Raw genomic sequence first — 20,945 nt, forward strand, 5'->3', positions numbered from 1 at the left:
AAATCCGAACCCATGAACCACAGTCCATTGCCCATGGTTTTAAATGCCAGGTAGAAGTTATTTATCCAGAAAATTTTAGAGGTTTGTTTTGTTTGGGTGTTGGGTTTTTTTTTCTGTTACCATGTTTTAAACAAAAATATAGATATCCAGGTATTTTCATCTTCTGAGTAGGACAGAAGGCCATCTTCAGCTTCACCACATATCCTACCATTGTGTTCTGAAAAGGAGAGGGGATTTTCTTAACTCATTCACAAGTGGTTGGTTGATTTATATGGTATTGAGAGCACACTATTAATCAGTCCTCTGTAAGGAACTAGCTTTATTCCTTTCCCTATGCCAACACAGATGTTTGGGCATTTTTTCTCTTTTTTGTCTGACCTTGCTGGGGTTTTTTTGCTTTAATTTTTCATTGGAAAAGAGCAGTGTCCCAGTTCAGTAAACCACATATTTTAATTCTAAGCATGATAATTAAATTCACATAAATACTTGGAAATACTTAAGAATGCCTACTGTTACAGTCAAGAAGCCAGCTGACTTTCAACCTTTTTGAAGAACTTCAACCCTGAAGAGCATCCACTCTTCAGAAATATTTTTTACATTCTCGTTATCTCTATCTGAATCATTACACTTGACTCGGCATGATGAATGGCATGATAACTGGTTGTCCATTCCTTTACTCCCAGACCCAAATAAATGTTTCAGGGTATTTGTCTTTCATGGGATTAAAAGATAACTGTTTTAAATAATTGCAAAAAAGAAAGATCCCTTTAAGTCCCCAGCTGGATTTTGCATTATTATGCACACTTCTTAAGACATTTTTTTCTTTTGTTCTCTCATAGTCCAAAATATAGTTAGTTCTGCTTTATCAGAATTCATTCTGGACAAGTTTGGCCCAACGATAGCCTATAACACAGAAGGCATCTGGTTTTTTTAAAAAAGGAAAAAAAAATCTAAAAATGTGTGTCAAGCATAATTTTACATCTTTTGAGCAAAATTCTATTTATCAGAAAAGTTTTCATAATGGAAATCAACTGCAGACTTCCACCTTGAGGTATTCACTGCTTTGGCCCTGTTTATAAAAGCATTGACAAGCCAACCTGCTTAGGCCAATATATATGTATATAAATGTGTGTGTGTATATATATATATATACACACCTGAAATAACAGGTTATCACTTCATGTTGTATCTCAGTACAGCAGACAGATCTTTTTGTAATCACTGCAAAACAAAACTGGAAAGACTTTGGAATGGAAAGAGGGAATTATAAAATACACATGGATAACTGGGTTTGTTCTGAGGGATTTCTTTTGATGTAAAAGCACCGGAAGGGGAAGTCGTAGCAGCTCCTTTTTTGCTAAGGAATGGTTCTGGTAAAGTTACATGGAGGGAAAGTCTCCCTGCTCCTGGGGTATCACTTCTGTTGCGCAAGATCAGTGATAAAAGGGAAAGTCCCCCAGAGCACCAGACTGCTGCACAGGGAATCAGTAGAGAATTTGCCAGAAACCCTACTGCACACCTTTTTTTTTTTTTTTTTTTTTAATTTATTCTAGTCATTACTTTAAATAAAAATATAGAGGAAAATTTAGTATTTCCAGCTGCTTTGGTGTGATGGGAGAAGTTGCAGGGTTTTATCTTAGTCAGTGATAACTCCCAGTTGAAAAATTTCTCCCAAAATCTTTGCTTTTTTTTATCAGGAAGAGACAGCTGCAAGTTATATCTGAGCTTCAAGCTATACCTATCCAGACACAGCTCAAGAAACTGGTTGTAGAGTTATCCAGGAGGTCACTACCCTGTCTTATCACCCTCCTCTCAACCCCTGTGCTGTCAGGAGTAGCTGGATCCCATTTCAAGTCACCAACTCCCAGGTTCTGCAGAGAAACAAAATGTAGTAAGTTAGAAGTACTGGCTTAGAAAAGAAGAAAAAGCAGTCTTCTCTTCAGGCATTTTAAACTGCTTTGTGTTCTTCAAATACAAACGAGCTAAAATAGAGGATACTGAAATAGCCACTTAGTAAGAGTATGCATATGATCCTTCAAAATTAACCCATCAGGACAGAAGAGGAGAGAAAAATCCACTGTTACCACCAGTGCATATTACAGTCCAGGTCAACAATTTGCAGGTCTTCTCAAGAAATAATGCATGCCCACAGCGGGTGAGCTACTCAAAGTATTTGTCAGGTAGCATGCTTTGCTGTGTATTAAATCTTCCTTTCTCAAACATTCATTTGGAGGTAGTGCTGTTACTCAGAAATGTAAGAAGGTGAGCTCAGCCCCTTAGTTGAATTTGGGATTTTTCCCTTCTCCCTTGCAGAGTTACTAGCCTACCCTCCTTATTGCTTTAAAATGTACCTGCTTTTCAGAGTTCCTCCAGTAGTCTGGTTTGTGTTGCACATCTGTACAAATGGTGTTGAATCTGCCTTTTTTTTTTTTTTTTTAGTAGGTAACTGAAACTTTAGAAATGGCAGAAGACTGAATAGGAAGTGAAAAAATGCTGCATATGTAAAATGCATCTTTGGAAAATGCAGGTGGCTGCTTATTTATGTGAAAGTTTTGGAGTAGCAGTGTTGACTTGCAAAACTAAGATGTGTTCCTAATCTCACTGGCAGATATTTATACAGATCTAGCCCGGATGTTTGGAAATGACTTTCTGAACTAGATGACTCAGAAGCAGGCACATGGCAGGGCTTGCAGGCTCATGCAGTGTGTGGGTGACCATCACCTGGTTTTGGGTCCATGGGGAGTTGAGGACACTGAACACTGAAAATGCATTGCGATTTGTCAGGAAAAAATGCTTTCAAATAAACACTGCAGTGATATTCATCAGCAAATACTTTTTTAGTATTTACCTAGAAAACATTATTTGTAGACAAATACTGCCTAATATTGTAACTTGGAGTAGCACAGGAGGACTTTCAGTTATGGGAAGTCTGCCCAGAAGATGCCTTTTAGCTGAGCTGGAGCACTATCTTCCCACGCCCGGGAGCAAGCCAGAGCTCCTGCGTAAATCGTGGTGCTAAGCAGAGAGGGCTGGTTGTGCAGCCAGCTCAGCACATGGCCGGGTGACATTCCTGAAAAGTAACTGCTTTCCTCTTGCGGTTTGGCAGAGCGCTGTAATTCTTGGGTTTTCCCACTGGCAGAATTAATCAAACTTTTAATGTATGAATGGGGGAGACCTGAAAATTAAATTAAGTAGGTGAGGTCCGAGCTTGTGGAAACTGTGATTTCTTGTAGAATAGCACAAGGACTACAACAGGGAATATCTTGATCCCAGATACCCTGAGGTTAAAAAAAAAAAAAGCTGTCTGTCACTATTCTGAGTAGGAGTAAGCTTAATATTAATACAGGCTAGGAGACTCAAACTTCTCAACAAAAATGTTTCAGGAAGTGTGGACCCACCAGTGCGTGAGAGGATGTTTTGAGTGTGTTACCAGACACGTGAGAGGAGGAAAATGTCAGTGTGATTTGACTCACTTGCGATAATAGCAGCAGTTATGGAAGTGGCAGTGAAGTGGTCCGTGCCTAATGCCAAAAGCTGTGCCTGAGCGGACCGGGAGGCATCTCCTTCCCTCCTTCTTGGAGGCCTTGCCCTCAAACACATGCTCGCAGGTAGCTGGCTGGCAGACAGAAATGATTGAATTACTAAAAGAAGAGTTTCATCTGAGCAGACTGTGGATGACTTTTGAGTCTCACTAGTGGGGAGAGGCTGCACTGAAGTAACCCAGAATGGAAAGTGCTGTGGGATCAAGTGGATGAGCCTGGCCTCACCAAGAAGAGCTGAAGGAGTGTCTTCTGCAGGAAGGAGGGTTTGAATTCTGTGCCGTCAAAGAGGGAGTTCATCAAAGCAGTGGTGGAAGGCTTTAATAAGGGGAGCAGCAAAGGATCCATCCTCACCGCAGCAGGGGCCAAAGGACTCCAGGCAGGGCTGCAGGCATGGGTGACCTGCTCAGGCCCCCTGGCAGTGTTCTTTCTTGATGCTATACCTGATATGAGGCAAGAGCTTTTCCAGTTTAGGTGAATCTATCTGCTGGTGAGCAGCACTTGTTGCTGGGATTATTAGTGCCAGCCCAAAGGAGACTCGTGCTGAAAAAGTCTAAAGCCTTGTGTTACAGTTTTGGCCTGGGTTCAGACATCTTTCCCTCAAGCAAGGACCTCCCAAAACCCATTTGAGCATGTACTCAGTAAGATTGCCAACAGGGGGAGGAACATTAAGTCCTACAGCTTTCCTTAGAGGGTCTTCTGAGAGGAAAGCTACTCTTCTCAAGCTGGGTGCTCTCGACTACATTGTATCTTACCCTGCTAGGTGTCACAAGAGAGGATGGATTTCTCTTCTAGTGTAAACAAAAAATGTGTGGTTTTATACAGAAACAGCTTACCCTGGCATCACTGGGTTGAACTGCTTCATCTGGGTTGAACTGTTTCTACATTTCAGCATCTCTTTTCACTCTCCACAGTGGAACAGAAGAGTACTCACAACTATTCCCCACTCACACACCCCCACATGGGAATCAGCACCAGCATGTAAACCAGATTTCTGATTAAAAAGACCTTTATAATATCTGTCTGCATCATCTTCCACCTGCTTCTCTTACCAACTCAATTCCATATGGCATTATGTGCCCCTTCCATGCTGTGCTCTATTCTTTCATCATGTCTAGAAAGCAGGGAGAAGATACGGCATGTCAATGTCAAGGGAAATGTTCCTTCAGTTCATTTTTCAGCTGTATTTTTTTGATTGCACACAGCACCTGAGAGGATCTTTGAGATAAAGGGGAAGCTTTGTTTTAATTTATATGTGAATTTTTTTGCAGTAGTCAGCTTTTCTTGCTAACATTTTAACAACTAAAGATTGCTCTTGAAACATACAACCTCAACACCTCCACATCCCCAAAAGAAGAAAAAAAAACACCCAAAGCCTCTGTGTCCTTTGAAAGGAAAGCAGGTTTGTAATAAAATCACGAAGAAGTGGTTTCATGGCTCATTCTGAAGCTGGCAGCAGCCAGATGTGGAGAGTTTTAAAAGGGACTGGGCTTTTTAGAAGTATTTGCCACTGAAAAGCATTGATCCAGCTCCTGCTGGCCTCTATCAAACAAACAGGAGCTCTCTGGCAGTACACCATGTGCTTACTCAAAAAAACCAAAACAGCTGGAGATAGACACATTAGAGAACTGCATGACACCAAACTGTGTGGACTTCTGGATTTTATTTTTTTTTTTAAGTGCTTTCCTCTGCAGCCCTACCAGAATCTAAAAAATCAGGCAGGGAGACAAATACACTATACTGCAATTTCTGCCTCTTCTTACCATGTGATGAACCCTGTGACCCAGGCATGTCCCATGCAGTTCTGTGGTATGTATTGGCTGGTCCATGCAGTGAGGACGATTTGTGGTCTGGTAGTGGAATCTTTTATAATGCAAAAGGAAGCAAATGCCAGTTTTGAGCTGATAACATTGAATTGCTCAAGCTTTTTCTGGTTGTCTCCCAAGTTTTAGATTTTTCTTTCTCCCACTTGATTCTTTAGCACTTTTAGCTTCAGTGTAGGAAATCCCTATGAGGACTTTCACTTGAGTATAAACAAAAGCAGAAAAGAAGAACTTAAAAACTCAGAAAAATCCCTGGTGAGGGGGAAGAATGCTCAAAACTGTTTATGTGCTGCCCTTGTCTCCATTGGTAGCATGACAGCTTTGTGATCGCTTCACTGAAAAAGCAGCAGCACATAGGTGCCAACATAATCAAATTACCCCAGCCTGGTGACCCATATCATGACTGGGATCAGACAGATGCACTTCAATGGCTTTGTTCTGTACATGTTCCTCCCTGATGTCCTTCAGTGTTTGCCTTGTGTCAGACTACGCTGGATTATTCTACCTTCTAGCAACACTAAAATGCAAAGAAAATTAAGCACAGAAATGTACACTGGATGTGCCCACCAGTCATGCCAGAGGTAGGGCATTCAGCTGAGGATAATTAAGCCCCAAGGAACAAAGCTGTCCATTGTAAGCTACAAAAACGAGAGCTGGGATATTTAACAATAGTGGTGGTTTTGAGGTTTATTTTTTCTTGGTTTTGAGTTGCATGTGGTGTGGTGTTGGGGGCTTTCTGTTTGAAGGCAAATTTTAGCACACTCCTCTGCTGGCTTACAGAAGTATTCAGGACATGTTTCTGGACTTTCACTTTATTCTGCTTTGTCATTTTCTGTTGGCAGAGCAAAGTACCCATCTGGCACAACACTAGGCTTTGTGCTATGAATCTGAATGCTGAACTTGCAGAAGACAATACAGTCTTAGGGCTATTTTTCATTATAATGCTTTTTTATATTGTGTCTGGCCTAAAGGGGAAAAAAAGCAGCCATCGTCAGTCTTGTCTTTCCCTTTCTTCATTCAGAAATGAAATGAAATAAATGAAAGTGTTTTTCATAAAGCGCACATCGACGACAGAGTGCATTGTGCTTTCCTAAATTAAAAGGAAATATTTGAAACTAAACTTGCCTGTTCTTGTAAATCCCTGGTGTCTATCTTCTCTTTGGCATTTGAAAGATATTTTGAAGGCAAAGGAACTCTTCCAGGAATATACTCAAAGCTATTTCATTTTTAACCTGCTAACACTGCGTTTAAAACCCTTTAATATATATATGAATGAACTAAATTATAGCCAGCATATACAAGTCAGAAATGACAAGGCAATATGTAAAGATAGTGTATAGCTTTGCTTCCCCCTTCATTCATCCTGGACCATCACCTGAGTTGGGCCCTAGGCTAAGACTATTTCCGGCCCCTGTCTCAGACTTCCCTGTACAGAGCAGAGCAAATCAACTAAGCCTAGCTCCTCCCATGCTTACCTGTGCTGACCAGCTCCATACTCTGCACAGTCAGTTAAGCAAATTAGGGACCAAAATGTGTTTCCATTTGAATTAAGACTGTGTAAATACAAACACATCTGTAACAGTCAGTTAAAAGTACTTATTAACATGCACAGTTGCGACAGTGCTAGGGATGGTGATTAGGTGTGCGCATTTTAAACTTTTCATTTCCATATTTGAATGAAAACAGGAGAATCAGCCTCCCATTATGTCTGAAACGCACAAAGCAGAAACGAAAGGGCAGTATGCAAACATAGCTTAAAGATTTCCTTTACACACCTACATGGTCTTCTGTTTCAGATGCTTCGCTAAAGTGCGTTTTTTGCTTAAATGAAGGCTCTCCTGCCTCTCAGAGCCCCTCACGGGCTTTCAGTAGCATTTTGCCCTCACAGGCAGGGTACCTCAATCTTCCCTGAGGCACAGCGTGGATCAGAGGCACTTGCCTGCCTTTGCCCAGGGGAGACTTTATTTCTCCGCCAGGACTCGGCAGACTCCATTTTCACACAGCTCAACACAGGGCTGGCTCCTTTTCTGATCAATCCCCTTGGGACACCCGCAACGGCAGCCAGCAGAGTGGCAGAAGCTCAAAGCCCTCATCTTCCCCTGGTGTCTTTTGCTGTGGTTCTTGGGAAAGCACGTCTAGCAGTGCTACTCCTCCTGCCCCACGTGTTACCAGCATGTTGCTGTTGTGGCTGTGCTCCCATCCTGTGGGCTGAGCCCTGGGGCAAGGGCAAGCAGTATTGGGAAAAAGGATGGTGCAGCCAGTTTGGGGACCTGCCACCTGTGAATGGAGCACGGTGCCTTTATGGGACAGCCTGGCTCCCCATGCCCACTGGAAGCTCCCTGAATGCTGCTTCAGCCAACATCATCATGTCGTGTACCCACAAGAGACTGCAGCCTCCCTGGAAAGAAATCTCTCTTTTACTGTAGCAGTAAGGGATGAGCTGCGCATAAGCCCCTCTGAAAGGGCTCTGGCACTTTCAGGACTACCCTTCAGCGCTTGTCCCATGTCACGCCAGCAGGCACTGCAGCAGAGAAATGATGCGGCATGCTTGAGGAGTTCATTCAAGATCTTTAATAATTCACATCCTCTTTCTGCCAATTAATATTTCCAATGCAGTGAGTGAAGCTAACAGACCATTTTGTATTGGCCAAAGAGCTGTACCAAAGTCTCAGACCCTTGTCTGTCATACTTAGTTGTGGAAATTATGATGGCACAAACAGAAATTTAGGTAGTGCAGGATAAATAGAAGATGGACTTGAACCTTTAAGGAAGAAAATAATATTTTCATGTACAGGTTACTGGTAATAGTAACTCTGAGAAAATAAATTAGACATTCAGATCTTCCCCTGTCACACACAGCCAGATTTATTCCTAAATGGAATGTTTTCAAAACTTCCAGTGTCATTTCAGCTGTTCATTAAAGTGTACTGTAGAATATAGTGACAATTTATTACACAGCTATAAAAGCAGTAGTAATCATTATAAATGTAGACCTTCAGATGTTTCTTTCTCTCTGCTTTAAATCTTTTTTCCTTTTTTTTTTTTTTCCCCCATCACTGCATCTAGTCTAACAGTGATTGTAGCAATCAGTAAGCAAGGAGCCACCTCCTCCAACAGCTGCCAATATCCTAGTCTGTTTTATACAACAGATGGGAGGTATGTGCAGGCTAAGATAAGTGGCCACCTGTAAATTACAGTTCTAGATATGCGCCAAACTGGCCAGTTGTATAGTCAGGAACAAAACTAGACAGAAAAACAAGGTAGCTTGTGCTGACCACCCACATCTGAAACAACAGGGCAACATTTACTCTCATGGATGAATGCCCTTGTTTCAAGCAGCGTTGGGAAAATGTTGTTATGTGACACTAATGTGTACAGAAAATGAATCTCAATACCTTTTGTGGTGGCTTTCCGTGACACTTGGAGCATCTGATCTGATCTCTACTCTGGCTGCCACAGCAAAACCTTGCTGCTATGTGTACCTGCATCTTGTCATATTGGTTCCAATCTTTAAAGGGCACCTGCCTCAGCACTTGCAAATTTCTGTCTGGCAATATCTGTGCACTGAATTTGGTGATGTGCTGCAGTCTTCTTGTGAGCTCAGCTAATCAGTGAACAGTGACAGCCCCTGGTGACGTATTTGACTAACTGGCAGCTGATCAAGGATATTTAAATTTTGCATGTCACATATTGGCAGCAAACTGTTCACAACATATTCATAAAATACATTTTGGATTAATTTAAGAAATGCATTTCAGGCAATGCTCATCAGTTTACAGATCTACAGAGTGGTGAAGTAGCTTGCGTGCATCTGAAAAATTGTCTGTTGAATTATTCATTCTGTTTTATCTTTTTTAATTTTTTATTTCTTTTTTTTTTACCAAGTAACAGACAATTTTTTTTTCCAACAGTTCCATGGTTAGTGTTAGTCATCAAAATGTTGAAGCTAACTGCTAGTAATGGTCACTTTTTCATCATTTTCTCTTCCTTTTTTGGAGTTTGGAACACCACTAATTATAATGTCTAAAAAGCTTTCCTACTTTTGTCATATGGAATCAAATGGTGTAAGGAGTAAAAGTGTATGAATATGGCTGCTGTGAGTATTGCACTGTACACACAGTGAAAATGGGAAGCAAAGGCTTTATCTTCATCTTGTGAGAGGAATATCAAGTAATTAGCATAAGATTATGTATTTTTATTAGGCAGGAAATTAGCAGCCAGAGAATACAGTATTGTAGAGATGGCCTAAATTTTATTATGGCATTTTACTGTTCAGAAACAGACCCAGTTTCTGAACTACTTAGGTGTGTGATTACACAATGGAATTGTCCTAAAATACATTGACAGTTACCAGAATTGTGCATGCCACTGGGAAATTGCTCATACTAATTACCATCATTAGCTACTTGAATACAAAATATCAGCAAATGCTTGAGGAATTAGACATAAAATGTCTTCTTTCAGGTCAGCTGTGTATGTATTTCTAAAGACTAGGGGACCAAGATTAAGCCTGTAATTAGGTTACAGATTTTTCTTTCATATATGTGCAAACATATATGTGAGATTTACATTTTAAAATGGAAAATTCAGTTAATATTTTCATTTGTTTGCTTTGTAATACTGGGAGAATATTAAAGATATTTCAATAAATATATTGGAGAACCACCCTTTCAATACTTTATCCATTGATTAATTGGTTCAAAAGAAATATCCCCAACACAAATTATATTGCATAAGAGGCATGACATGGATCACTTTTTGTGACTCACATCTTTATAGGATGCCTCAGATTGTGAAGCCAGCACTTAGCCAGCATTTTCAGAGGATAAAACATCTCACAGATTGTTTCTACACGTTATAACCTTTGCTAGCTGACTCTAAGCACATATGGCAGGAGTACTGCAGCTTGTGCACATTACCTATGGGGGGGGGTGTTTGTTTCTGGCTACTTGTACATCTCATCTATCACTCGTATTGGAAAAAGGGGGGAAAGTCATCACTTCAGAAACACAACTGTGGTTTTTAAACTTCTAATTTGACATCAAGTCCTGTGAAGCTACTTCCCTAGCTTACATTATCTCAAGCTGCAGCTTAAGGCAGGAATAAAATGAAATTTAAAGCACATCAAGCCTTACCAGGTGTCCCAAGTTCTTGGAATGATTTCCCAGGTTAAGATATACTATGAGTGCATTTTGCATGTTGTGTATGATCTGCCTACCTTATGGGCCCCTACACCCTTGAAGGCTCCATGAGAAGCAGCCCCATTACATGGGTACATACATGGGTGTCAAGAGTCAAAGCACCAGCAGGTCTGATCAGCACCAGGTTTCCTCAGAGAAACTGCCCTTTAGAGGAATAGAGCCCCTACCATTCTTACCAACTGCATTTCAAGAAGTGGATGTTCAGCTGATGTGTTTAGGATCATCCAGCCAATCTTACTATCAGGCCTCTCCTTTCTTTACCCCCCCCCCCCCCAGCTGGTTTTGGTGGTTACTGCATTCAACTCTGTAAGAACAGAGGCTTTCCCTCACCTCAATGGCTCTGCTTGCTCTTTTAAAAGCAACACGTGAAGTCATTTCAATGTTGTCACTTCAAAAGTCCCACGTAGTGGGGGGGGGGTTGCTGGAGCTGGTTGCTGCCACTGTCAGTACAGTATAAAATTTTTCCATGTTGCTGTCAGTAAATAAAATGGAAGTTATTTTGCCATTCTGCTTAGGCAGTTTACAAAAACAAAACAAAACAAATCCTTTCTTTCCTTTTCCTCCCACCAAATAAAAGGGTGGGGTAATTCAAATAAAAGTACTGACATTGTCCTTATTTTATAAATACACAAGGACTGTGTAATGACTTGTTCAAGTCTTGCTGTTTCAGTGAAAAACACCTGGTTATTCTCACTCCTGGTGAAGCCATTTGGATTTGATGAAATATCTTTTTTCTCCCCCCCCCCCCCCAAATTTCCCAGGATATCCAGTGAACACTCACCAAAGCTTCAGATCCGGAGCCACAGTTACCTGAGGGCAGTGAGCGAAGTCTCCATCAACAGGAGCCTGGACAGCTTGGACCCCGCGGGGCTGCTGACGTCCCCCAAGTTCCGCTCCCGCAACGAGAGCTACATGAGAGCCATGAGCACTATCAGTCAGGTGGGTGACATGCACCCATGGCAGCCTGGAGAGCAGCCACCATGCTGGACACCAGCTGAGCCCTTGCAATAAGAGAAACTGGATTTTGCTTCAAGTGGAATCAGGCCATTCCATGCCACAAACTTTTTAAGAAAACAGGAATGTTTTCACATAGTCTTGTTTATGAGAGTGTAACATTTAATAATGCCATAACTTGCCCCTTGCAAATGGATGAGTGGTACAACATGCAATTCCTTTAAAGGAGCGGTCTAACTTTTTGGTTTTCTTTTCCAAAAGCAGATGCTCATCAACAATGTCTTTAAACAAGGTTCTCTTAAGGATCTTGTGCTTAGTACCTCAAATCAAATTTTTTGGAATGCCTCCAAAAAAAAAAGTTCACATGCTGAGTGAAACGCTAAAGGAAAATTAAGTATTTTTTAAATTAAGTATTAATTAAAATCTGTAGTATTTCATATTTCACAATTTTATTAGTATTTTATTAGAAATGTTAGAGCTTTCTTTATGCTTTTGTATACATTCTTAACCCTGTGCACCCTATGAACTTTTCACCTGTATAGTACAAGTGTTACAGTATATATATTAAGTACAAAGGTCTGTCCATATTGTTGCCCTGAAATCCTGTGAGACCTCTTCATGCTTGTTCTAAACTAGAAGAAAAGTGAAGCCCACTGTGACACATTCAGTTTATGAGTTTTTGCATCATAAAATAACCTGTCCTTGCATACAACATGCTTGTACAGTTGAATTGGTCAGGAACAGATCTGAAAGAAACGCAAAAGTGCTATCACTCTACAGGGCAGTGGGCCAGGAGTCCATCTGCTAAATCCTGTAGCTCCTTGGTATGATTTTTGACTTGTTTGCTTAAGTGGATCATTTGGATAAACCACTTGGATAAAAGAATTTTCTTACACTAGTCCAGAAGTGCAGCAGGCAGGATTTGTGGTGCCAGATGCTGGCCCTTTATTACCGGCATGTCAACTCATTGCAATGTCAAAAAAAGTCCATGACATCATTGATGCCAGTACTTCAGCTACAGCCACACCAAGTATATGTGCCATTCAGAATGGAACTGTAGTTTGAATTTCTGCAGTATTCTGTATTTGGGCACTGCAACTTTGGAGTATTCACGTGTGTATTTTATAGTGAGGCACTTTGGATAAGGTACGGGCTGATGCTTTAGAAAGAGGGTCAGGATGTATCTAGGAGGAAACAGAAGTGAAATTCAGGTCTTAGAGGCAACTATATGAATATTAGGTTAGGTTACTTATTTAGCTGGACACCTAACACTTACACAAAGCTGTCTGCCAAAGAGTGAGCATCATTTGCCAGTGTGAAGAAGTTGGGTTGGTTTTTTTTAAAAAAAGCATTAATTCAGAGATCTGTATTTGAGGATATGGCTATTCTCTGCCATAGTAAGATTGTTCTTTATGACGTACTATCTACTACTCTTCCATGCTCTTTTAAATTTCCCTTTGAAAAAATATGTTCTACTCTTTAAGATTTCTCTTTTTAGTCATGTGTACAAATAGTCAGCATAACATTTTTCTTGGTAAAGTTAATCCTGGAAAGAATTTCTAACTTTTTTTTCTACCACCCTAACACAGTCTTATCTTCTCCTGCTATCTTGGCCTTTTGCATGCTTGAAAACTAACCAAATCCTCAAGTGATGCTTTCCATGTGCACGTTTCCTACAGTGATGATTATTGTGCTTTAATGCCAAACTCAAGGCTCGATTCTCAGTTTAGAAACATGATCATCAGTTACTAATTAAGCCGAGGTAAATGGTTTCCAGGTTTGTAAGACCTGTAGCAAGGCCACATGCTTTTGAATGTTCTTTAACCTGTGTGAGTGCAAGTCTTTGTCACCACCTAGTGTCTGCTCCACAAAGGGTCTAAGCCCTCACTCTCAGCCAGAGAAGTAGTTGTAAAAACATTTTTCCCTTGCAGCAAAGCTGGTTCCCTTATCAGCCTCCTCTTCCCAACTGTTTGTTATCACTTCTACCCTCGAGCTTCCCAGCCCCTCAGGTTTATCACTGTGATTGCCTGTGGGTTGCATTGATTGTGTACTGGGGTTAAGCTGACTTTTTTTTTTTAATTCTCACCCCCTAAAGAAAGTGTGATTTTTGTTTTTCAATGTGATGGTCATAATGGCCAAAGGTTCAGCCTCTGCTGTGAGCCCAGGGTGACATAAACCAGACGCTGCTATGAGGACTCCCAGCTTCCCACCAGTCTCAGCAGGAACCAAGAGCCTAAACTCTGCTGAATCTCTGCCTAATGCCTCTGTCTCCCCTTTTAGTACATTTTTTTTCCCCTAACAATAGTTGCTTTGTAAAATGGGATGTGTTTATGTGCCATTCACCTGTTCTTCACGTATGAAGGGCTCTTCTAACAGGTGTTGGCCATTGTGCCACTGTAGCTTTTGAGCATTTTTACCAGGTAGGCTGGTGTATGGGATGTTCTGAACCTGCCCGGTCTTTGCCTGCAGGTGAGTGAGATGGAGGTGAACGGTCAGTTCGAATCCGTCTGCGAGTCAGTGTTCAGTGAACTTGAGTCTCAGGCAGTGGAAGCACTGGATCTGCCCATGCCAGGCTGCTTCCGCATGAGGAGCCACAGCTACGTCAGAGCCATTGAGAAGGGCTGCTCCCAGGACGATGAGTGCATATCGCTGCGGTCCTCATCTCCCCCACGTACAACCACCACAGTGAGGACCATCCAGAGCAGTACTGGTGAGTAGCAAAAAGTGAAATCTGGAGGGGTGGTGGAAAGTGAAGGTACCTTTCTGTGCAGCTCCATCAGATCAATGATGAGCTCTTCCCTGTCAGACACCATAAGACATGTAACAGAGTCTATGTTTCACCAGGGAGCTGGACAGACTTATCAGCCTAAAACTACACACAGACGAAGGCTGATGCAATTGTGGTGCCTCCCATGTCCAAGCTGATTTATTATGGGCTAAAAGCACATAGAAGGGAAGTCCAAGGTCATGTCATCTCTCACTCTCCTCCGCAAAAGAGCAATCACAATTTGGCAAGGCTCAACAAGAATGCTCTAGGTTAGTAGCTCTGCTGGCTCTTACCAGCAGAGGAGGGTCCCTCTGCTGAGTTTTTCTACAAACATGAGGTGATCTTTGTCTTTTCTAAAAGTTACAAGTTACTGGAAGTCTTGTTTAATGGCTTGGAGAGATTGTTACAGCTCTCTAGGCCGCATCTCAGAGGTGGGAATGAGGAAGGGAAGAAGTCTACAGGTCAAAACACACATGTTCACGTCCTGCCATTATTCTTTCTGCAGTTCAAACTATTCAAGTCTTGCAAGAGAGAGAGGTTTTGGTCTAAATGTGAGACTTATAAACCTTCCTTTCAATGTTTGATGTTGCTTTTCTTTTGGAAATAACCATGATGAATTCCAGATTCTGTCACCAAAATTAGTGCTTAAGGGGAAGAGAAAGTAAATCAGAAACTGTCCTGGTTTCAGCTGGGATAGAGTTAACTGTCTTTCTAGTAGCTGGTACAGTGCTATGTTTTGAATTCAGTATGTGAAGAATGTTGATAACACTGATGTTTTCAGTTGTTGCTCAGTAGTGTTTAGACTATAGTCAAGGATTTTTCAGCTTCTCATGCCCAGCCAGGGCACCTGACCCAAACTGGCCAACAGTGTATTCCATACCATGTGACGTCCCATCTAGTTTAGGAACTGGGAAGTGGGGGGCAGGGATTCGCCACTCGGGGACTGGCTGGGTGTCGGTCGGCGGGTGGTGAGCAATTGCCCTGCGCATCATTTGTACATTCCAATCCTTTTATTACTACTGTTGTCATTTTATTAGTGTTATCATTATCATTATTAGTTTCTTCTTTTCTGTTCTATTAAACTGTTTTATCTCAACCCACGAGTTTTACTTCTTTCCCTGATTTTCTCCCCCATCCCACTGGATGGGGGGGAGTGAGTGAGCGGCTGCATGGTGCTTAGTTGCTGGCTGGGGGTTAAACCACGACAGAAACCAAAATCCAAATCTCCTTCTCTCATTCAGGAAAGCAAGAGGCAGGAACCATTACATGTGTGTGCTCTTCCCTGTAGGAGGATGAGAGGGCCTCTCTCTTTTGACTTCTCTGCATCCATTCCACTGCTTTACACAAGCTTCATTTAGTATTCATGTACTATTCATATTCATGACTAATATTGACTATTATAAGTATTTCACTGTACCTACTATCTCTTTTCCTGGTTCTTTAATTTCTGTTTTCTGTACTCCAAACTTTTGCCTTTTTGTGTTATCTCACAGGTGCAGTTGTTTATACCCTGTAAGTTCCTTATCTCTCACTCCAGTCTTTCTTAAAGCCGCTTTGTCAACTGGTTTATGTCATCAAAGGACACTTTCAATTATTTTACCAAAAATGTTCAGCTTAATTCATGATTTTTCTAAAAGTAACAAGTTTAAGTACTGTTGGAAATACATTGGCAGTACATCCCAAATGTCAAAGCATTTTTAACAAATGCTGCAGAGCAATTCTCATCTAAATCACTAACCCTTAAGCAATAGCATTCACATGACAACATTTCTGCTATAAAAGTAGTTCTTGCGTGCACATGGGGTTTGCACCACAACACAAAGACAGGATTTACATAAGGTGTGTGTTACTTCATTGTATGGTATTAGCCTGTGTCAAATGTATCCTGAGGCAAAAGCTGAAGGATGGGACTTTTCAGGGATTTTTCAGTGTGCATTTGCTTTTGTTTGATCAACTTGGGTATTCCAGAGTGTTTTTTCAGTTCTTTGAGAATGGCTTTGTTAACATTTTCCTTTATAACTGTAATCATTAATACAGAAGAGAATAAGTATTTTTTAATTATCTTGATGTAAGAGGTTGTTTCTGTCACTTAGAAAAATGGTGCTTGTTTTCAGGATGATGACATATAAATGGAGAAGGTTGGCTGAATGTATGAGCCAAAACCACTGGAAAACCTGAAAGAGGAAAATTGTTATTGTAAATTGTCTCTTGCTTATGCTCATTTTCTGTAGCATAACCACAAACAAAGGCCTGGCCTCTTCTCTGGGTAGCTGGCTTTATTAAAAAATCATCTGAACAAAGCTATGTTATTGAAAAATGTAATCCAATGGGTCTGCCTTGGGTTACTGCTTCTGTAGTCAGCTCCTTAAAATGCAGAGAGAGGAGTGATTTGCAGCCCTCTCTTTGGACATCCATAGAAGCTTTTAAAGACTGTTGTAGGTATCTATTTTCTGCTGTGGGAATTTTACTGAGTTATCTTTCCATTTGTTAATTCTCAGGCTCCCAGCCCAAGGGCCCATCCCTTGCACTGGTAGCATTTCAGACAACTTGTCTCTTTTACTACCTGACTTACATACCCCTACCTGTTTAATGCAGATTAGAGCTGAATTAATTCCATCCAAAAGCATCTATACTGACTACCTTGCTGTTGCCTGTAGCTGGCTCACAGAAGAGAAACATGAAAGGTATCATTCATGGTTTCTATTAATATCTGCTTCAACAAAATAGGAAATGGCACAACAGCTAGGCAGATGTGAAGAAAGGAGAATGGTATCTCGGACTTATCTCCACTGAGGTGATGTTTCAAATGCTTTTTGGGGAGATGTAAGGACAGTTATGATCTAAACTACAGATTTAACATCCCCAAATGGGTGAGCTGTCCCCCTGCCCCAAAACATCTCTGCCTGTGCAACCAAGCAAGGTTCCTTTCATCAACATTAGCAGTTCCCTCAGTGACCTGGCTTTCCATTCACTAGTGCACAATGCTGTGATCATAGAATGATATTGGGAATTTCTTTGACTGCTGGAAGCCCAGGAAAGTGCCAACTTGATGATGATGGAAAAGACAAGAGAGCTGCCTGTCCACTGGATTCAAAATTATTCCTTCAGAGCAATGACCCACAGCTTTCCAGAGCATCCGGATAAAAATATTAAGCAAGCACTATGGGCAAAAATCTCATTTACCTCTGCCTGTTAGCCTATTCTACAGTAGTTGCAGCCTCAGGTTTTAATTTCCTTTTGCCACATAGTGTTGGAGGTTTAGTTCTGAAATTAGGAATACATCTCTAGTGGTGTAGCTGGTCAGTTCCTGAGGATGTGCTCAACCTAACTGTAAATCCAGTGCTAATGCACGAGCTGTGGAACAGAGCTCAGCTACAGGTCACTGCCCAACTGGTGGCCTCTGCAGCCTGTGCTGGTCTTAGTGCTATTGTGGCAATGCTGCAGGGTGACTGCATCTGGCTGAAACCCAGTCTGAGTGTGAAAGTGAGGGTGTAGGCACAAATCTGTTGACATCAATAGGATGAAGTGTTATACTGTGAGTGGGGAAAAAAATCCTAACCTCACCAAAATGAAGTTTCTGCATGTATCTGGGAGGTGAGTACTTTGTTCATACGGCAATCTTGTATGTGAAAAGATGTTTTATCCTTGTTTTTAAATTAAGGATTTTGAAATTAAGAAGAGAAAATACAATCTTACCACTTAAATAGAAATAGAAATACGTGCCATGTCACAAATTCATCATGCCTTGAAAGCTAAGCAGTTGAAAAGGTCCATTCAACCTTGTATTTGCTCGCTTGGAATCAGTCATACCTGGGGAGGCAGCTGCACCCTGCACCGGCCAGGGCCTGTCCCTGGGAGCAGGACTGTGCAGGCTGGGAGCTACAGCAGCTTTGAAGTGCTAGCATATGTTATACACCATAGCCTGCGCTAAAAATTACCACCTGTGTCATTTGGTCTCTTCAGAGGAATTTAATGAGCTGTGAGTTATTACATAATTTGATCCCAGATTATTTGCAGATGCAACCATTGTAGCTGAAACTCTTCAGCCAACAGATTCAGTCACTAAATAGGTAGCCTTTCAACAGTTTTAAGTCTGTAAATCATTTCAATAAGCTTAAAGAATACAGTAATTAAGAAGCAATGAAGTTTTAAAGTAGTCTAAAGAAGACCTTCCTCCCACATTTCTTGTGTCTGTGTTTCTAAACCATACCTGTGCAGCCCTGCACGTTTCTTTGCTGCAGACAAGCTTTATGACATTGTGAGGGCTCAGGCATTAGCACATGTGGATACAAATATATAATTGAGATTGTGTATGTTTAATTTGAAAATGATGTCTCTGTGAGAGCTCAAGTAGTAATGTCAGGAAAAATTCTGCCCTAGATTGCAATAAGTATTTTCTCAATATCTATCCTCTCTACAGTCAGGTAAACAGAAATATCAAAGTTATCTGCAGCAATGCCATCTGGTGATTCTCAGTAATATTACACTTCTGCTTAAAAGCAAAGCAAACAAAAATCCCAAGGATATCATGCTGTGTAGCCAGCAGGTTAGAGAAGGACTGAGAGTTATCACAGTATATGCTAATTACAGTGCTTCAGCTGAGCAAGCTGTTTTCCTTCCATTCATTGGAACATCTGACCAAGAGGGGTCAGGTATTTTGTGAAAAATCTCTAAGAGGCTGCCTAGCCAATAAAAAAAGAAAAAAAAGAAAAATGCAAACAACTTTAAAAATAGACTTGTGCCAGGCAGAATTAAAAAATAAAATCAAATCCTGTGGAGAAGGAAGCAGTAACTGACTGTATGCCAGCTGTGTCCAAGCTCTTTTGGACTCCTCAGAGCTTTCCTTTCAGAGACTGTTCTGTCCAAAAAAGAAACAAGGAATTAGGATTTCAAATTTGATTTCCAGTTGAAGCTAGGATTGGTTTCTGGATCTGTACCAAAATTAAGATATTTCCACAGAAGTGCTGAAGAAACGTAACTAAGTTAAGGCCTTCATGCAGATGTTTAACCTTAAAATAGATTTGAAGAGTGTAGAAAACTGTTTGACAAAGAATTTCCATGGTTCATTTCCTCTGTTTCCTTGAGTAATCCTGAAATGCAGTCTGCCTTTGGATAGGCTATCAAATTGCTTAAACCAGCACTTTAAAATGTTTTTCTTTACTAACGAGGAGCTGACCTTGGAAGACAACACTGTTTCAAATTCCAGAGGCATCTAACTGTATCTAGAGCAAGTTTCATCTTGTCTATCCCAGAAGTCAGCTTTATGAATGTTAAGCTCCACATCATTAACCACCACTCCCACCCCATGTTTATGAAGCCAGTGGAAGTTTTTAATAAGAGAAGCTCAGAACAGAGCTCTTGCTGGAACATTTCTAACTAACTTAAAGCTAATGCAAGGCACTTGTAGAAATTGCTCTGATAATAAGCACCTGAGATGGAGCAGGACTGAGCCATGAGAAGGAGTCAGCCATAGAAAGGCTACCCAAACTTTTGGCAGGTTGTACCAGCTCGGTTTGCATGTAGTGTAGTTTTATGCCAACTGAGAACAGGAAATGAAATAAGTTTGATAAATTCCATTTTGCCTTTTGGATGTAAAGTCTGTATGTCCTGAAGACACATGGAACTTTGTGGCCTGAAAGACTGGGATTACTGGAATAAATATTACACAGGCCCCTACTTTAAGAATACTTGGTAGTTACAGCTGGTTTGCAGTTTAAGTGATGCCAGGTAGTGGAATGTATTACATCAATTTTTCATCATCCTCCCTAGTTCTGCCTCTTTTCTCTGTGTGATTATGAATATTGAATTTAAACTGTTTGGCCCTGTCTGAGACACTGCCTAGATGTGGAGAGAGACAACCTGTGGCATTCACCCTGGAGTTTGGTGATTTTGGTTTCTTCCTGACAAGTCCACTTTCCCTCACAGGACTTCAGGGAAGAGCTCAGTCCTTGCAATTTCAGGTAAGGCTCAAGGTGACTTGCTGAGCATAAGGGCACAGCAAAAGCTCAGAACTTCCTAAAGGGAAAGGGTGAGAGAAGGACTTTGTTTTGTAGGTTACGGCCTATTTATTTTTTCCACCTCTGAAAACATAAAGCTTAGAGGAGTTAAAAGCGGTCTCCAAAGTATAAATGTCTTTCAAATGCAGGAAATGAAAGACTTGTAATACCGTTTGGTATTCAATCTTTGCTTACTATTCTTACTCTTCATTTGCTTGATATGCTTCTAAACTTTTGGGCTAAGGCTCTTAGTGAGCTAAGAATATAAGAATATAAGATCTTAATCATTCAAAACAGATCTTAAAATGTCTTGAAGGAATGTGTTGTCTTACTTTGTGAGCATTTCCAGAAGCGCAGAACAACTCTGCTATTTTGTTCAGATAGTGCCTGTGTGGTTGACTTCTTCAGTTGTCCAAACAACTTGGACAACTCCAAGACTGAAAATGGGTATATCACACTCCAGCCCCACTAACTCTGTCAATATCCATGTGTCTCTCATGCTGGAGAGTGCCACACTGGGCACAGACTTGAGATGTGGTCTCACCAGCACTACACCTCCCTCAAACTGCCAGCTGTACTTTGGCAAAGACTGCCTGGCATGCAGTCAGCAGCCCTCAGTGCAAGGTTACACTGCTGACTGCTGCTCAGCCTGCTGCGCTGCAGGA

General features: G+C 41.1%; 1 protein-coding gene across 7 annotated transcripts in view; it reads left to right on the forward strand.

The window, feature by feature from the left end:
- DLGAP1 (DLG associated protein 1) overlaps positions 1-20,945 on the forward strand; it is a 440,736-nt gene that overhangs the window by 327,584 nt on the left and 92,207 nt on the right. For all 7 annotated transcript variants that reach the window (XM_069779082.1, XM_069779083.1, XM_069779084.1 and 4 more), the window contains 2 exons: positions 11,325-11,502; positions 13,987-14,227. In XM_069779082.1, coding sequence (XP_069635183.1) covers positions 11,325-11,502; positions 13,987-14,227 — 419 coding nt within the window. The remainder of the gene's footprint in view (positions 1-11,324; positions 11,503-13,986; positions 14,228-20,945) is intronic.

This window comes from Haliaeetus albicilla, chromosome 3, assembly GCF_947461875.1.
Source record: "Haliaeetus albicilla chromosome 3, bHalAlb1.1, whole genome shotgun sequence".
Classification (NCBI taxonomy): Eukaryota; Metazoa; Chordata; class Aves; order Accipitriformes; family Accipitridae; genus Haliaeetus; species Haliaeetus albicilla.